At 42.4% G+C, this 16893-nt stretch overlaps 4 protein-coding genes across 6 annotated transcripts; 3 read left to right on the top strand and 1 right to left on the bottom strand.

The window, feature by feature from the left end:
- The first annotated feature begins 53 nt into the window (after positions 1–53).
- Positions 54–1356, top strand: Mos (proto-oncogene serine/threonine-protein kinase mos). The gene is made up of 4 exons (XM_018019611.2): positions 54–155; positions 222–382; positions 436–818; positions 876–1356. Exons 1-4 carry the CDS (start codon positions 82–84, stop codon positions 1179–1181), a joined length of 924 nt encoding a protein of 307 aa, XP_017875100.1. The 5' UTR covers positions 54–81; the 3' UTR covers positions 1182–1356.
- Positions 1178–1908, bottom strand: LOC108621984 (U6 snRNA-associated Sm-like protein LSm5). The gene is made up of 3 exons (XM_026811137.1): positions 1633–1908; positions 1362–1558; positions 1178–1289 (listed from the first exon to the last, which is right to left on the bottom strand). Exons 1-3 carry the CDS (start codon positions 1676–1678, stop codon positions 1257–1259), a joined length of 276 nt encoding a protein of 91 aa, XP_026666938.1. The 5' UTR covers positions 1679–1908; the 3' UTR covers positions 1178–1256.
- Positions 1909–2602: 694 nt separating this feature from the next.
- On the top strand, positions 2603–13534 carry LOC108621982 (uncharacterized). Of its 2 annotated transcripts, none has more exons than XM_018019608.2 (6): positions 2603–3622; positions 8173–8281; positions 10922–11254; positions 11328–11560; positions 11639–11956; positions 12042–13534. In XM_018019608.2, exons 1-6 carry the CDS (start codon positions 3330–3332, stop codon positions 12265–12267), a joined length of 1512 nt encoding a protein of 503 aa, XP_017875097.1. In that variant the 5' UTR covers positions 2603–3329; the 3' UTR covers positions 12268–13534. The 2 variants fall into 2 exon arrangements, with proteins under 2 accessions (XP_017875097.1, XP_017875098.1); XM_018019609.2 differs by lacking the exon at positions 2603–3622 and adding an exon at positions 7282–7550.
- A 284-nt stretch (positions 13535–13818) lies between these two features.
- On the top strand, positions 13819–16866 carry LOC108621970 (lipopolysaccharide-induced tumor necrosis factor-alpha factor homolog). 2 transcript variants are annotated; one of them, XM_018019586.2, is made up of 4 exons: positions 13819–14040; positions 15949–16073; positions 16356–16494; positions 16571–16866. In XM_018019586.2, exons 2-4 carry the CDS (start codon positions 15965–15967, stop codon positions 16668–16670), a joined length of 348 nt encoding a protein of 115 aa, XP_017875075.1. In that variant the 5' UTR covers positions 13819–14040; positions 15949–15964; the 3' UTR covers positions 16671–16866. The 2 variants fall into 2 exon arrangements, with proteins under 2 accessions (XP_017875075.1, XP_026666916.1); XM_026811115.1 differs by lacking the exons at positions 13819–14040; positions 15949–16073 and adding an exon at positions 16088–16238.
- The last annotated feature ends 27 nt before the right edge of the window (positions 16867–16893 follow it).

Here is a 16893-nt window from a genome sequence, read left to right as displayed (position 1 = left end):
TACATCGAAAAAACTGTCATCGTTATGGTGCCCTTAACGAAACTAAACAAGCATCTGTGATTATAGTAAAAGTATTTTGAGATGGCTTCACCGCACAAATTAGTGGCTAAATTACGTAGTCTAACGCCTCGGATATTAAAAAATCCGGACGGGAGGTAAATGAAGATCGAGACGAACATTCTAATTCAGTTATTAGAAAAAGAACATACGAACATTTGCAGAACGTACTTGAGTCCTTATAAACAAACTGTCGGAAATAGAAATCAGTTTAACATCGATACTCCTAATAGACGCAAAATATTAGAGGACGGTCTTCCTAACAAACACGGTACATTCCTCGGAAGCGGTGGTTTCGGGACAGTGTACAAAGCTTCTTATAAAGGTAAACCATCTTTCTGGATTCAATCGTATGAAACTGAACTGCCTACGCTGTAGGCGACGAGGTAGCAGCTAAAGTGATGCGAACAGAGAAATGTCTGAATGTGCTGAACCGTGAGAAACGCGCGTCCTTCTTGAAGCATACGAACATCGTGAGAGTCTTAATGATCGAGCAAGGTGCCGCGTTGTCTTTGATAACGATGGAATTATGCGGTACCACTTTGCAAGATCAGCTGGACGAAAGAGTATTAAATAAACACGAAAGGCTGCGCGTGTTACGAGGCGTAACTTGCGCTCTAGACTTCTGTCACAGCGCTGGGATTGTACATGCCGATGTCAAGCCGAAAAATATATTGCTGTCCGTGGACGGCCAGCCAAAACTTACAGACTTTGGTAGTTCTGTATTGATAGAAGAATCGAACGAAGTTAAAGAGTATCGTGTACGTTTCTACTAATGAAACTTAGTAAGCTGTTTATTGAAGTGTATCTTTTCTCAGGGTACGCCAGGATACACTGCACCGGAAATAATAAAAGGGAATAGTCCCACTCCCGGTTCTGATATTTACTCTTTAGGTATCGTAGCCTGGCAAATGATATCTAGAAAGTTACCATTCGCTGGGTTACATAGTCATACGATTATATATCTTTCGGCAAAAGGACATCGCCCGGAAGATGAAAGCATTGAAGATGAAGTCAATGGTATCTATAAATCATTGTACAGAAAAATGTGGGCACAAGATGTTAATGAGAGACCGTCGACCAACGAAATAATAAATAGGATCGATGTACTACTTGATTCTTAGTTTTAGTTATACGTAACAGGTATTCTTAAATTGTTTATTGTACAAAAAAAAATTATTGTATAATAAAAAACATCTTTACGTGTCAGGCATTTCTCCACCAGGTACAAGCTATAACAGAGGTACAACATGTAGAATTTTCTGAGATTTGAAAATAAAGAATATTGTGTTAAAGATACTGACCATTGTTATATTACTTCCATTGAGTAATATCTGATCGAGTTTGGTGACTCTCCTTCCTTCGGGAGTTGCTTCGCTTTCTGTTACATCTTCTAATAACATATTTACAAAGTCGTCGAAACCTAACAAAGTCCCCACGATTTCTTTGTCGTTCTTCATAATAATGTGTATCCGAGAGCCGATGCACTTATCAACTAGCTCTATAAATCAATAGAATAATATGGAAAGTGAGGTTGAGAAAGATTAGTCGTAAAGAGAAGTAATTGCAACTAACCTAAGGGTAATAACGTTGATGGATTTGTACTGACAGAGCTTGCCATAGTCGCAGGTTTCGATATTTAAAACGAGAAAATAACGAATTCGTTTCTATCTCATTGAGAAACAGAGAGAATCACGTTTGCTCAGGTTTTCGCGGTGAAAACACGATGGCTACGTCATCTGTGTGAGTACATACTAACGTAGATAAGTGTGCTACAAAAATCGTTAGAGAATATGCAAGAATTGCACGTGAGATTTCGTCGATAAAAGTACAACATTTTATAAACTGGCTCGATATAATTCTAGTCTTGACGACAGAATTTCTATTACAATATTAAAGTATCATTCACAAATTAGGCAGTTGTGAAAGTATGCCTTAACGACGTGCTTTATGTTCGCCTCGACGTCTGCTAACACAACAGTGTCTCATTGATAACGCGAAGTATTAAACTTGTTCACGTTTAAAATCACGTTACGTGTGAGCTGATGCAAGCTGGCGAAGAAGGAAATGATCGAATCTGCATAAATCCGTCACGTCATGCCGTGTTTATTTCAATGGAACTCGAGGAGAGATTTGACACTGTCGAAAAGAGCGATTTGGAGGATTTGGTTGGAAGAAGATTGAAGGGAGAAGGCTGAAGAACTTTACCTGTGACTGACCGTTACCATCGGAGGAACGTCCATTGGTCAATGTCATACCTGCGGCGAACGCGCAAGAGCGCAGGTATATCCTTTCTCGCATGCCCCTTCCTTGCGAAAGGACAAAGCGGCCCCGCTGATTCCCGTTACGGCTGCACGGCAGGTAGGCGAGTATTTAGACTTCGGTCGTGGCTCGTAAAAGAAAGGCGGAACGGTGTTACAATCAACGCGAAAGAGGAAATAAAAATCGTCGTAAAATAATTGTGTATCTCGTGGTATTGTGCAAAGTGGACGATCCCGGGTTGCAGTGTGTGCGGCGCGTGTACCGCGCATGGTCCGTCGAGAACCACCCTTCTTTTTCTAATTACTTTAATTACAAAGACGAGCCTGTTCGGTGTACACGCTCTGTGTCCGGTGTCCCTCGAAAGATACGGTGCAAAGTACAATTCGTAGCATCCAACGAAAATGGCCGCTCGAACCTGAACCGGTGCCGATCGACACCTCATCCGTGGATTCGTCCATGGCAAGGGTACTTCCTGTTGATCCTGCCAACGGATCGCGCAAGAGTATAGGTCACCGTTTCGTGGCTCGTGAATCGAAATCGATCGAAGAGAAAGGACGAGGAATATATGTACGTTCAATGATGCTCGTCGACCTGCGAACGAAGGTCCGTTACCCTCGGTGTTCCGTCCGACGTTAATGTAATCGAGGAATCGGGCGACGGGATTTCGATAACATTCGAACGTTACGATTACGCTATCTCTTTCGACTATCCGATAAACGTCAAGCAGAGGAATCGAGCGGTCAACTATAGAGCGCAGAACGCGATTAAGGATTCTCATTTGGACGAACGTCGGAAGTGAGGAGATGAAGATCGTCGGATCGCGGTTCACCAAAGCAACGAATGAGAGGCAGTAAGCGGAGTCTCATCCGGATGGGAGTAGCGAACGCTGGATCGTGGTCGGTTCCTTCGGGCTGTCGAGGTCGTGGCAACGAGAACGAAGGAAAAGAGGACGACCGTTTAACCGGGACGTGGAAAAACCGAGCGTGCAACCGTGGTGTAACGGTGGAACGATGGCGGCGACCGCCGGGAGATACGGTGCTATGGAGATGAGACATTCGAGGAGCGAGGACCTCCTCGGCGTGATCGGATCGAGATCGCCGAGTCCTACGGTGCCTCTAACTAGTACTGCCTCTGAGGACGACCTCATAGCGGCCAGTGCCCTCCACGAGGCCGCTGACACCACCGTGAAACCGACCTGTCCTTTGTTGTCCTCGAGGGTCGCGGGACCGGCTGGTTTTCCCGCCGATCGCATCGACCCGGAGGATTCCATTCGGGACATCGTCACCGAAAACGATCTGTACAGGTTTGCACTTTCATTTATTTCATTCGTCTAATTGTGCGCAGTTCGACTCATCTAATCGTACTGCAATTCGGAAAGGGTACAAGTAATAAGTATTATTATATATACGTTATTTCTTATTACTCAGTTTGCATAACTTTGAAAAAGATCGATTACGATTGATTCACAATTGTCATAATATTTTATTGCATGTTAATTTTTTAATCTGGAAAGAGAATAGACGTCGATCTTTCGACTTCACTTGTTGACGCAATGCGCTTTTTATTTGTCGCGCGAGCGAGATTACGAATGTTTATCGATGTTTTATCACGGACACGCGGCTCATGAGATTACCAGGTTTGGTAGTATTAAAAATAACGTCTTCGCCAACTCACGTACAGCCTTCTGAACAAAATCGTTGTTAACGCTAAAAAAACTGTAAGAGTAAGACGATGTTCCGATTGATTTCCGTTAACCGAAAGATGGAGGTCGTCTTATAAGAACTAGTAAACGCGGCAATAAAACTGGAAGCGAATAAAACAGCGATGCACTATTTGTCGGTAATTTACGAGTCGCTCCTTTCGAAGCCGATGTTACAGATTTGCAAGTCGTGTCAGAATAGATCCGGAACTCGAGATATGGATGTATGTTAACCGTGACGCGAACAGAGGCGTTGGATTTATGAGATTTCCCGTAGCTCGTAGCGATATGTAAAATAAGTGTTATCGATTGCCTCTCTTTACACGTCGCTCAATTAAAACAGGAACCGAAAGTAGGAAATAATCTCAGGTCGATTTTAAGAGATAAAAGTCGGTACTTTTTATCGGCGAATCATGGAGAAGAATGTGCGTTTGTAGGAGAAGAATTCGTTGCATCTTTTTGCGTATGGATGCTATCAGAAGTGGAGCATATTAGAAGGTTGAACGGAAAAGTAGACTCGCAACAAAACCACTCGAAATAAATTGCTCCTGGAAGTAAGAATTCCGCACGGACGCGTACGCGACCGTCCTACGATTTTCCGGTGACGACATCGGTTTCATCTGCATTAATCCCGAGGCTCGATGATTACACGTCGAAGGCTCGTGCACGAGGTAAAATCGATTCCGGTTCGCTGCGCACAGTTCTATTTAGTCGATGACGTTGAATCATTGACGGACTATTCGAACCCGGTGACTCGGTAGACGCGCGCGTACGGAAAGAGGACGCGGCGCGTGGGCGTGTTTAAAAACGGAAAGCGAAGAGCGTTTCATTTTTTAATGACCAAGGAGCGGCTTCCGTAGGAGCGCGAGCCGTTCTCAATGAAAACGGCTGCGAAGGAAATTGCGAGCGACTCCGGCTGGCCGTCCACTTAAAACGCGATTTAATCAATGCAATTAACCACCGTTTCAACGACTCCGTTGATTTTACCCGTAATTAAAGACGATCCAGCAAACGTTTTTATCGTTATTTATAAGACAAACGATTAAACAACCACGGTCTCTCCCTTTTTTGTTTAGCGTCCAAATAAAGTACGAATGGCAAATTATATCTAATACACGTTTCTCATTCATTGAGACTTGAAATAAGTGGAGCGTTAAACCTGTTATTAGGATATGAATTGTTATTTCCGTCGTCGTATGAGATATCGTATCAATTATTATATCAATCATTATTAAATTCATTTTTATTGTAACGTTTGCAGAGCAAGGTCGATGAAAATGGGTTAAAGGAAACGAAATCAATCCGGTCCAGCTGGACTACCGCATTTCGGTTGAGTTCTGAAACGTCGAGGGGGGTGAGACGGCTGTTCTCGAATATATCGCTATCTTTAGCCTCGTTCTTTTCTGCACAATAGTCGGAGACGCGACTGGGCTCGACGTCGGGCACGAGTCAATAGTCACGCATCACGGAATGCCTTGATCACCGATTCGGTGGCCATCGAACGATCTCCCTTATTACCCATTCGAAACCGTCGTCGGACAAAAACCGATGACAAAGGAATTAAGAATTGCACTCTCTTCTTTAATGGATTTCTATCCACGTCTGCTACTCCTTTTTTTATTTTTTTATTTACGGGTTGAAGAACGCTTTACATATACACGGCATATACAACGAGTAGTATGACCGAATATATTATGTTATAGGTTGTCTAGCTCCAGTAACAAAAAAAATACAACAGATTTCGTAAAATACAATAAAAACGGAAGACAAGATACAAAACATTTGTTAAACCAGAACTGCGACAAAAAATGAGCTCTTCAGTCTAGTGGCATTACTGGACTCATTAAGGATGTATTGGCTATATAGTCAATCCCAAAAGTTTATGTACCTTAGAAAAACGCATTTCCTATAATTAAAAACAAATCAGACGTCAAAAAGGGGTACCCCTTGGAAAAATCTCGGAAAAATCGAAAAATTTTTGTTGTTGTTTATTATTAGCAATGTTCTTCCGACGTCTGATTTCTTTTTAAAAAATGCATTTCTAAAGTGCATAAACTTTTGGGATTGACTGTATAGCCAATACATCCTTAAATATGTCAAATAGATGACTATAAAGAGGTAGTGTCCGCAAGTGGCGAATCTTTTCGGAGGTGGCGAATTCCTTTTTGACGCGTGCTTCGAAATATATATTTTGACGCGTTCGATCGTTATCGAAGCTAGCGACTTGACAAACTAATTGATGATAATGCGTACACCGCTGTTTTATAGTTCCGGCATTATTACTCCGTTCATAATGTGGGTTTCTTTGAAGGAACGAGGCTAGTCTCGGATTCCAGGCAAAGTAACGATCGGAAAATAATTCAGTACCCCTACATATTATGCTCCGCCTGTTGTGCACATCTCCTCTATTCAAGATCGCTGAACGAGATACAGGAAAGTTATTTGTATAATAACTTAGGGATTTGTATAATTAAATAATTAACCGCGCACGTTATCATCGCGAGATTAATACGTTCCGTTCTGATCGGATCATGAAAGATTAAAGGTGGGCCTCGTGAGGTTCTGAAGATATTTTTTATTGTTCGCATTTGACCAGCCAGAAGTTTCACCTTTGCCCCAAAAAGCGCACGGCAACAGAAGCGTGGCTTCACTTTCTTTTAAATTGCGAAGTACCGCGTTTAAAAAAGGAGCACAGCCTTCGATCGACAGGGGACTTTTAACCCTTCCTCGGTTATAAGTCGTTATTAGCCCTTTCACTGGGATGCTCTATTTAGAAAGTCGAGCAAACCGCACGGATCTGTAATGAGCGACCGAGACGATTTTCGCACGCCAATTTCTCCGGCGATGAATGATCCGAATCACGTCGACGAGAGTTTATCGCACACGGAGTCGTTATGCAACGTCGAACAATACGCGTAATTTCTCTTTTCGGCAAACTCGCGCCGTGACAAACCACCGTATCGATCACACGCCGTGAATACGTACCGGGATTTCTCGTGTTCCCACGTGGATTGAATGCTAATCGAGGTCGTTGCACTACAAATTGCCGAATCGAGCGTACAACCATTTTACCGTAATTGACAGAGAAAATTGTTATAAGGCGATCTCCTTCGTTTATGAGTTAAATCTTAAATGAATAATGCTACAAGTTGGCAAGATGAAACGCGAATGCGTAGTTCGTCGCGATCGATTGCGTTTCATACGATCGTCACCTTGGATCGCCTGATAGGGTTTCGACAAGTCTTGGAGGAGACTCGGTCCAGGAAGGTGTGACGGACGAGGTGTTTGAGAAAACAGAGGGTACCCGGAAGACGGGCGAAGATCGTTGCTGGATCTCGAAGCGGGCGCACACCGCGAGTCTCTCGAGAAAGCGAAAGTTACCGGAGAGAATGGACGAGCTGTGCGAGCGCGAGTGTCAGTGACTGAGCCGGTCGAAAAGAAAAAGAGCTGGAGAGAGGAAGTTTCGGAGGATCCACGGGGAGAGAAATCGATCGGCGTGACTCGGGAGGAACGCTGCACCCATGGCCGAAAGGTCGCGCCTGCCACTTTAATTAATTAATCGATCCTCTTCCATCGTTAGAACATTCCATTGTTATCACAAAAATAATACCACTATTCTGATAGGAAATCTAGTCAAAAAATGAATCATCGCGTTGGCCATTCAGTTATTAGAATATTTAAGGCAGGTATGATGCAAACTGTCGCGTGGGATAGAATAGAGTTTCCGGTTTCCAAAGATCATGCGAGATCTCTGTCGAAAGATCGGGGAGAATAGTTGATAGGGAAATGGGAGATTGTTGCGTGAAACCAGCGAGAGACGAGATGCCCGATTAACGTTTGGCGAATTGTTGTTTTGTCAGCGAATGATCCCGCGGTCTAATTGCTCCGCGGCTAATTAGAGTTTCTCCTCGTTGGCGACGTTCAAATCTTCTTTGATCGACCGAAGACTGTTTGATATTAGTGACTGGGAACAGAATAAAGTTCATTCTTTGAGACTTTCAATAGTTATTGTACAGAAGATTTGATTTGAAGACTTTCAGTAGATTTTGTACAGAAGGCTGTTTAATATTAGTGACTGGGAACAGAATAAAGATCATTGTTTGAGACTTTCAGTAGTATTGTAGCAGGAACGTTGAACCTAGTTTTGTTTACAGGTTCGTGTTGTTCAAGCGTCATTACGACAAGTACGTCGCGTTGGCGGCCAAGTACGAGGAAGCCAAGGGCATCGCATACTACTTGGAAGAACGTTATCACGAAGTGAAGGTATTGTACAAATTGATATTAACTTAAACGACCTGTTAACTGCACTGACAATATCGGAGATAGCTTTATCTGTCCGACTGATAAGTACGATGATCAAATACAAGATACGGAGAATAGTAAATAGCGAAACGTGACGAAGCCAGAGAAAAGTCTTGGTCGATCGTTTTCCCTATCACGTAAAGAATGCGTGTAGCACGATCCGCGTGTTTCGTAAACTCGAATTACCGAACGGATTCGTAATCATCGGGATTATTGGATCCTTTCGTTAATCCAGATTAACGAGAAGTAGATTCTTTCTTCTATAAATAATGTATATACCGGCTTGTATAAGCGCTGCGTAACGACGGAATTAAATTATTCGCCGGAGAATTTTAACAAAGATCCGAGTCCTTCCGCGATCTTGTTATTCCGGTTGATGATGGTATCTGAGCCGGCGGAGGTTGTGTGTCGGCGAGTGAAATCAACTTGCTCTCGCCTGTTGCAATATTATCCGCAAAAATGTGCGAGAGAAAACAGGCCGGCCGGTCGTCTGTGTGCGCGCGTGTATACGATCTAAAAAAATGTATCGATAAGATGCCACTCCTGCTCGGAGAAACTCTTCGAGCGAGAGAAGATCCTATCCTATTGCGTGTTCCGCTCGTATTTAATTGAAATAATTAGTTGAAAAACTACCGTATTCATATTGTTAGCTAACTTCCTATATGCCACTCGTCACACCAAGCTAGGTTCAATTGTTCACGAAACGCACGGATCTGTCTGACAAAGAAGGCTTTAGCGATTTTTAAGACGAACACGCGTTCCATTCTTTACGCGTTCTCAATTCTTGTTGAATGCCCGGTGCCGTTCAGACACGACAGCAGGTCTCGACAAGCTAGATTTCCCATGTCAAGCGTGCCTCCAGTGTTTGTTCAGGGCTTTCGCACAGCCTTTATAAAGATATTTGTTGAAACTCGGTGCTCTCTAGTGAGGAAACAAGATCTTTGACTTCTTATTTACTAGAGATTTTATCTCCGAGGGACCGACGTCGATCCAGCCCTTATTCGTAACGAGGCACTCAGCTAATAGGACATTTAACTCGGCTCTTAAGAAGCGACCTCGATCGAAAGAAGCAAACGGAATGTAGGCTTTGGTAAACCAAACGTCTGGTTGCAATTACATCGGTTCGGGAAAAACTTGCCAAGAAGCAGTAAACTCGACCCGATATAAAATAGCACGTGACGTGTCCCCAATGTGAGTCGAGGATTGAACCGGTCGTAAAGCTCCTCGTAAAACGATTTAGTAGAACGAAACATTAAAACAAATAACTCGGACTGTTTTGCACCTTTGCTTCAAACATTAGAAGCAGAGGGTCTGAAGCGAGGAAAATCAAATTTACGAAGCCCTTGGGGTAAAAAAGAGGACTGGGATAGACGTCGAAGACGGCGGTGGCGGGTTCATTCGATTTCCCCTTGGCCTTCCGCTGGACGCGCGGCCACTTGTACGTCTGCTTGTTCACTGGATTTACCGTGACCATCAAACAGAAACGAAACCGCAGAAACAAGAATACCGAGCCGCGGGAAGAATTCGAGAGGAGGAGGAGGAGGAGAAGAAGAAGCGGTTACGTTTCGTTACTCCGCTTTTCCTTCTGCGGTCTTGTCTCCGTGACTGGAGTCCACCTCCTCTCTTTTTTATCCTCTCGACTTTCTTCGGTTTCCTTCCAGCTGGCTTTTCCCCTCGGCCCATCGTCTCGCCTGCCGTGAGACAGAAGCCGCGAAACGGCCCCGTGCTGCTCTAATGCCGTTCGTCAACCTCGAGTCTAGTTTGCCCACCTCGGCTGACCTACAATCTGGCATCCAGGCGTTATTCGAGCCAGAGGCTAAGCCGGATGAACGCAAACTTTAATCTCGAAGGATAGCAACCTTCTGCTTAAATGCATGCCCGAAATTCGAGTGTCAGCTATCGAGAAGCGTGTTCTCAGTTTTCCATGTTCGAAACGCTCAATGACAAGCGAGGCTTTCGCTTAGTATGCGAACAGACATGGTCTATCGGTGATTTATGATTAATCCCGCTTACGCAATCAACCGAACAAGGTATTCGCGAATGGAGCACGGTTGGCAAGAACAGATTTGCCAACACACGGTCTACCGCGTTCATTCTATAAATACTTTTCCCTCGGCCGTTTCTCTGCGACCTTTAATGCACAGCGACGACCGCTGCAATTGTATTTTCGTGCTAACCACCGAGGTATTACGTTGATTCACCTGCCCGAAACATCTTTAATGAAAATTCGAATTCATTGCTAATCATAAAATTGGCGATCTATGCGTGCAACCACCTGTAGACGCAACAGAGCTACTCATAAGCCGTGAAATCAGATGCAATACTGGAAGCAATTCTGTTCCATTCTTTATATTTTAATTAGTCGCATTATCTTCGTTAATGCTTCCTCGTGGTCTCGTTCGCGTTGACAGCGTGGTCGTTAGAATTCCATTGAAACTGCCCCCTCCGGCGATTTCTTCCGGGATCTTAACACGTCCGCCGTCATCAGAAAACAAAGGATTGGTCACGTTCCGCTTCTCTGAAGAACTATAAATAGTCGCAACACACTTTTTTCCTTGGTTCGTGCCCCTAATTAACTCGACAAAATATTATGCGTTCCAGGCGGAAAGGGACAAACTAGAGGAGATCAGACGGTCGCTGGAGAGGCGATTGGAAGGTTGCGAGGCAGATCTTCGTAGCAAGGAGGACGAATTGTTTCTGCAACTGGAACGGAGCCTCCGTCTCGAGGAAGAAGTCGAAAGAGCGAAAGGCGAACGAGACAGCTGTATAGCTGCCAGGGATCGTCTCGAGAGGCAGCGCGAGGTAGCTTTGCGCCGTCTGCAGATGCAACTCGCGCAAAACGAGATTACGAGGCAGACCCTTGAACGCGCTCGACAGGATGTCGTCAGACAGGCTACCGTTATCCGTGCCGAGCGAGATGCTCTTGAGAAAGAAGTAAGAATAGTTCGAGAGATCAATTTCGTTTTAGCTAGAACGACTTCACTATCGTGTTCTTTAATGTGTCCAGAACGAAGTCTTAAAGGAGAAACTACGCGTGGAACAGGGAGAATTAGGGGAGGAGAGACGCAGACGCGAGGAAGGTGTCGCGGCGCTGACCCGAGAGACGATCACGTTGAGGCACGCCGCGAGGCACCTTCGTGCAGCGACTGTACACGCCACGTCTTGCCGCCGTCGTCGACGGTGCTCCGTTTGTCTGTACGCGCGTCGCACTTTCGCCGAGATCGATGATTATCGCGATGAGTAAGTAGACTGTGAGTTAAACGGAACACGAGTTGCCCGACATTGAAAGAGGATTCATGTATCACATAATTGTTTCAGCGGGAACCTTTTCAAGTGCCTTCAAGCGCCGCTGCAGGATCTGCGTACCTGGTTGCGACCCAGCACAACGTCCGCGATGCCAGCCTCGCGTGGTCAGAGGACTAACTCACCGTTGGCCGATCGAGAAATAAGTTACATCGACGATTCGAGCGTCGACAGCAGTGCCGGTGGCAGCAACGGCAGCAGCAGTAGTACGACCAGCAGTAACAGCGGCTCGGACGACGAAGCATATCCGAGCACTCCTGTCGCCGAAATGTCGCTTTCATCGGCCAACTCGAGTGCTCCGCCTACGGCCAGAGCCTTCTCATCCGATTCAGGGTTTGTATCAAGTCTTCTAAACGAGTTAACAGACTCTTCCTCAATCGAGGCTCAACGATGTAGGGGATAATTGGATGTTCTTCAGGTTCTCTTCGGAGATCGGAGATCGAAGATCACGATGTTATGAAAATGGGGGTAGTAGCACAAGCAGCAGCAGCGGCAAGAGCAGGAAGATCAGCGAGTCTCTTAGCTGCAGCGAGCCGGACGAGCAAAACACGACGGCGTTCAGTCGGTCGAGATGGACCTCTTCGTTTCGCAAGTTACTGGGACGGAAGCCTAAAACCAAGTCCACGCCTGATCGTTCCTCGTGAAGAAACGAAGACTGATAGACAAGAAGCAGGCACGATAATGCGAGATCACCGTGAAATTTAGTGCTCCCTCCCCTTTCCGGCTGCGTCGTTGATCTATCGAATTTAATCGGTAAAACATTCCAAACGAATTCGTTCGAAATGAGAAAAGCAATTCGATACTGCCAGTAGATTTGATATTACGATACGATCTTCAATTCTTTCTTATCAATTACATCGAATTAAACGACCACAGGTTTCGAAGTTATACAATAGGTAAAAATAGAATCTTATCCTCGCTGATCATTTTACTAGTAGTAGTTTACTTTTCCTGTATTTAAGATACCTCTTTGCTGATTTTTCGGTTGTTGAAACTCGCGACACTATGTAGGAATTGAAATTTAAAACATTTGTATTGCGAACGATCGATCGAATTAGACTAATAGGTATGTATGAAATTAGCTCGATGAAAGTGTGTTATTGGTACGATGAAATTCGTAAAATTCTCGTTTTTAATCGGATAGTAGAATGACGTTATCATTTGTAACGTGTTTTGTTGTTTTTACAATGTTACTGTTAGGGTGATTGTTATCCTATTAGCCAAAGAAAAGAGCATAGTAATTTATATATATTATATATAGGCAAATATTTATATCGATCGATCGCAGTTTCATTTTTAGATCGTAGAACATGTTGGAATTTGTAATCAATTTTTTAGGTGTTCAATGGAATTTTGAAACTGATATACAAGTCGACACCAAATAGATCTTCAAACTCGGGCAGCGAGTCCCCTTTACAAATTATCGTGCGACGTAAATGCATGCGATAGAAGAATTTCGGTTTACTTATATCAGGAATGATATGTACGTAAAACAAATGGAAAATGTATTTTACTGTTATATATACGAGCGCAGCTAATAGTGTGTTGTGAATAAACAATAATAAAATACGTGATTGCATAACGTTCAGGGTAACAACAGATTAATGAGCCGTTCGAAAATCTTGCTTCATCAACTGTATCAATTGTTACTATTTAGGCGAATAATTAAATCTCTCACTGGGTTCCTTTGCAAATTACGCGTAAACATGGCATATTTTGTATATATATTTTTGTATTTTACTTTTCAACCGTTTTGATCAATTTACGATGGAATTATAAAAGGAACACTGCTCCCATGTAAAGTTCACGCAAACAGTTTTTGCGTTAACTAATAAACGAATGATTTTACCTGATTTCGGTCATGTTTCCATTTTTACCAACAATAAATAAAGTTATTTGTTAGAGAAAGAAGCTTAAATAAATTTAATATTCATTTTCCACGTTCCTTGCTCCTGTTTCACAGCAACAATTGGGGGTAATAAGCAGTTCGAAAACATGTGTTTCCGGTGAAGATCACGAGCTTCCGGAAACCGCCTTTGAATAGATCTAAAAATTGATTATCTCAACCAATAGCAGCAAGAATGACTCATCCTCTTGTAGTCAATCTCTGATAACGTGGTAGTTACATATTAAAATTTCCACGCTTGATTCATCTACGCGATAGCTTCTAGGAATTGCACCAGTTTCACAAGCAGTCGGTACTGCCGACGTACTCTTCTATCTCTCGACAGGTTCCGCCGATTCTCCCACCTTCGGCCGTTCGCAGATATCTACGTGTGCGACGCTTAAATTTAAGGAGTGTGAAAGCCGGACGAGAAAGAGGAGTTGCTAGTTGGACCCCAACATTCCCAACGATCGCTCGGTTATTTTCGCCCCGATTGGTGACGTGTAACGCATTCCCGGTATAATTGCAACAGGTACGTGCATATATCTGACTGCTACCTAGCTGTCTCTTCGAGCAATCACGAACCACGCTGGTTTTTACACGAGGTTCTCCTGGAGAACCGCCCTTTTTTTTCTCGTTGTAACTTTGAATGAATGCCAGAAATTACGACGCTAGGTCTTCGAACCGGTTTTACTTTTTCTCTTATCGTACATCTGTTTCTTATTTCCTTTTATTCCACCGTAAATAAGTTGTTTGATTAACACGCTGTTTGCGTTACGTGAATTATTGCTACATATTTCATTACCGCGAATAATACACCTTAGTATGCAAAAAATTATGCGCATGTGACATATAATGTTTCAAATCGTGACGTCATAAGAGAATAACACACAGCACTGTTTGTTTTCATCAGCTTTACTTTAGGACAGCTCTTTTCTAGATTGAAAATGATAAGAATATTGTTATATTACTGACGGTATATGATAAGCAGCGGTGTCAGTAAAATTGTAAAAATTGTAGCTATTATATGTCGTCCTTCACGAATTTTGTACTTTGCAAAATTTGCTTATATAAGATCACAAAGTAACAACAAGAACGAATAATTCGTATCTTTTTATGAGACTTCTATTCTTATTGAAATGTGTAGGATAGTAAACAAGTCCCAGAATAGGATCTGAATAGCGTAACCGTCCTTCAAGTCTAATGAATTTCGTGTATCGATAATAATTATAATTTGTATACATTTGTAATGCAGGAGCGAGTGCTGAAGCATAACTTCCATTTTTCAGATCATATCCTGGGTGAAATTTAATAGGCAAATGACCCTTATATGTAAATGAATTTAAAGGTCACATTAAAAATTACGTGAAAGAGCAGAATATTTTTAGCATAGCTACAAGAACGGATAATACAAAGCGAGTGTTTGTTCGTGGTATGAAAGAGAAATCGATGTAGGCTCCTCGCGTGTATGGTATCAGTTTTCAAACGGTATCGCACAGTGTACATTCTATCAGCCTTATAAATATTAAACTCCGCCCCTCTTCCGTTTTCGAGGATCGAATATGTATTTCATACCAATTGATCGATCGACAATAACATAATTTCGTAGAAGCACTAACTCTTCGGTGTCTCACAATCAGATATCTACATCTACGTATTTATCCGGTCCTTTAAGACATAATCAGCCGCTTATCTACTCTTATCACTTGTACCCGTTATTACGAATGTGTAATACCAGCTAATGCTACTTTTCCGGTATTGCTATAAATATAAATGAACAATTTTCTCTTTTGAGTTCCTAATCTTGATCGAGTAAGAGCGATATAATAGATACACCAAAATCGAATAAGTAATTAAAGTTCCCGGAACTTCAGATCAATTATCTATTGATTACGTATGACTTACAATTGCACAATATATTTTCTATGAACAGATAAGTAGGTTGAGTGTGTTATCACTGAATGCAGCAAAAGTAATCGTCAAAAGAAGATAATAAAGATATTCTGTTCTTGCGAAAATTTGAAAATATGATGTTTAACTGCACGTCGGATATGTCCAGTTTTATACATAAATGGATTTTTATTATATAAGTTACGAGTTACGAAATTCGAGCTGGAATTTCCTTATTTCTTAAATTCTCTACGGACAATTAAGATTTGGAGGTAGATCCAGAGCATCCGGTCTGATAGAGTAATTTATCTTGTTCGTAGAGATAACTAAATTCAGAGAATCAGACACTCATGACGTAATGGAAAAAATACTGGATATAATATAGGAGGATAAATCTCCGACGAGGAAGAAAATGCGAAAAAAATATGTTAAACTAAGTTATAGAACCTGCTCATGTCAGGGAACTTCAGGGGGTCTTCGTCTAAGATACTACTCGATATTATGAATTATAATTACGAGATCATGATAAGATATTAAAAATGTGTTTCAGGTAGAAGAATATCGAGATGGACAAAGGAACAGCACCACCGCCTGGTTTCATTCCACAATCAGGCTTCGTTTCACCACCACCGCCGCCGCCGTACAATGAGCACCAGCAAACAACATCGCCACCAAGTACGTAAGAGTATATCGACTATATAAGTGTAAAACTGATAAACGAGCAGTGACTTTAAGTACTAGTTGGCACCTGCATGTATTCGCGAAGCCAAGAAAATTGTTAAAGGCATAAAGCTGAATGAATGAAACCTGACAAATTGAAATGTAAATGTATCTATTTAGGTAGGTATGTTTCTCGACATATCGTGTTTCGCTAAAGCACTTGTGTACGTACTCTTTAATCATCGAATTAGCTCTAGAAGACTATGTTTTTAATATTTGATGAACATTATTTTACAGCTATTGCCTATATGCCTGCCTTCGGATCTGAATCGCAGCGGATGACGTGTCCTCACTGTCAAGCGAACATTTCCACGGAAGTAAAATCAGAGGCGAACATAAAAACTCACGCGTTTGCATTAGCCCTTTGCGTCTTCGGGTAAATACAATTGGAAATCTCAATGAAGTGTTCAAAAAACGGAGCAAGACTATTTTACACCCCTTCTTCTTTCCAGACTATGGTGTTTCGTATGCTGCCCGTACTGTATGGACAGTTGCTTGACGAAGAAGCACTATTGCCCGAATTGTAATGCGTACTTGGGAGAACAAAGTTAAACTCTTAAACGACGAAACTTCGAAAGTATATATGCACACTATAAATGTATGTTATACACACATATTGACTCTATATTTTATATGCAAACGATGTTCCATTACTATTATATATGACTAAGATACTAAGACTACTTCGATAAACATAAATGTAAATTTTTTTTATTAAAAAGTCTGTTCATCCTGACAATTTAATTTATACATGTGAACAATTGTTCGATACATA

The sequence above is a fragment of the Ceratina calcarata genome, unplaced genomic scaffold (assembly GCF_001652005.2).
Source record: "Ceratina calcarata isolate Rehan_Ccalc_2016 unplaced genomic scaffold, ASM165200v1 scaffold191.2, whole genome shotgun sequence".
In the NCBI taxonomy this organism is placed as follows: Eukaryota; Metazoa; Arthropoda; class Insecta; order Hymenoptera; family Apidae; genus Ceratina; species Ceratina calcarata.
This window is presented reverse-complemented; position numbering and strand designations above follow the sequence as displayed.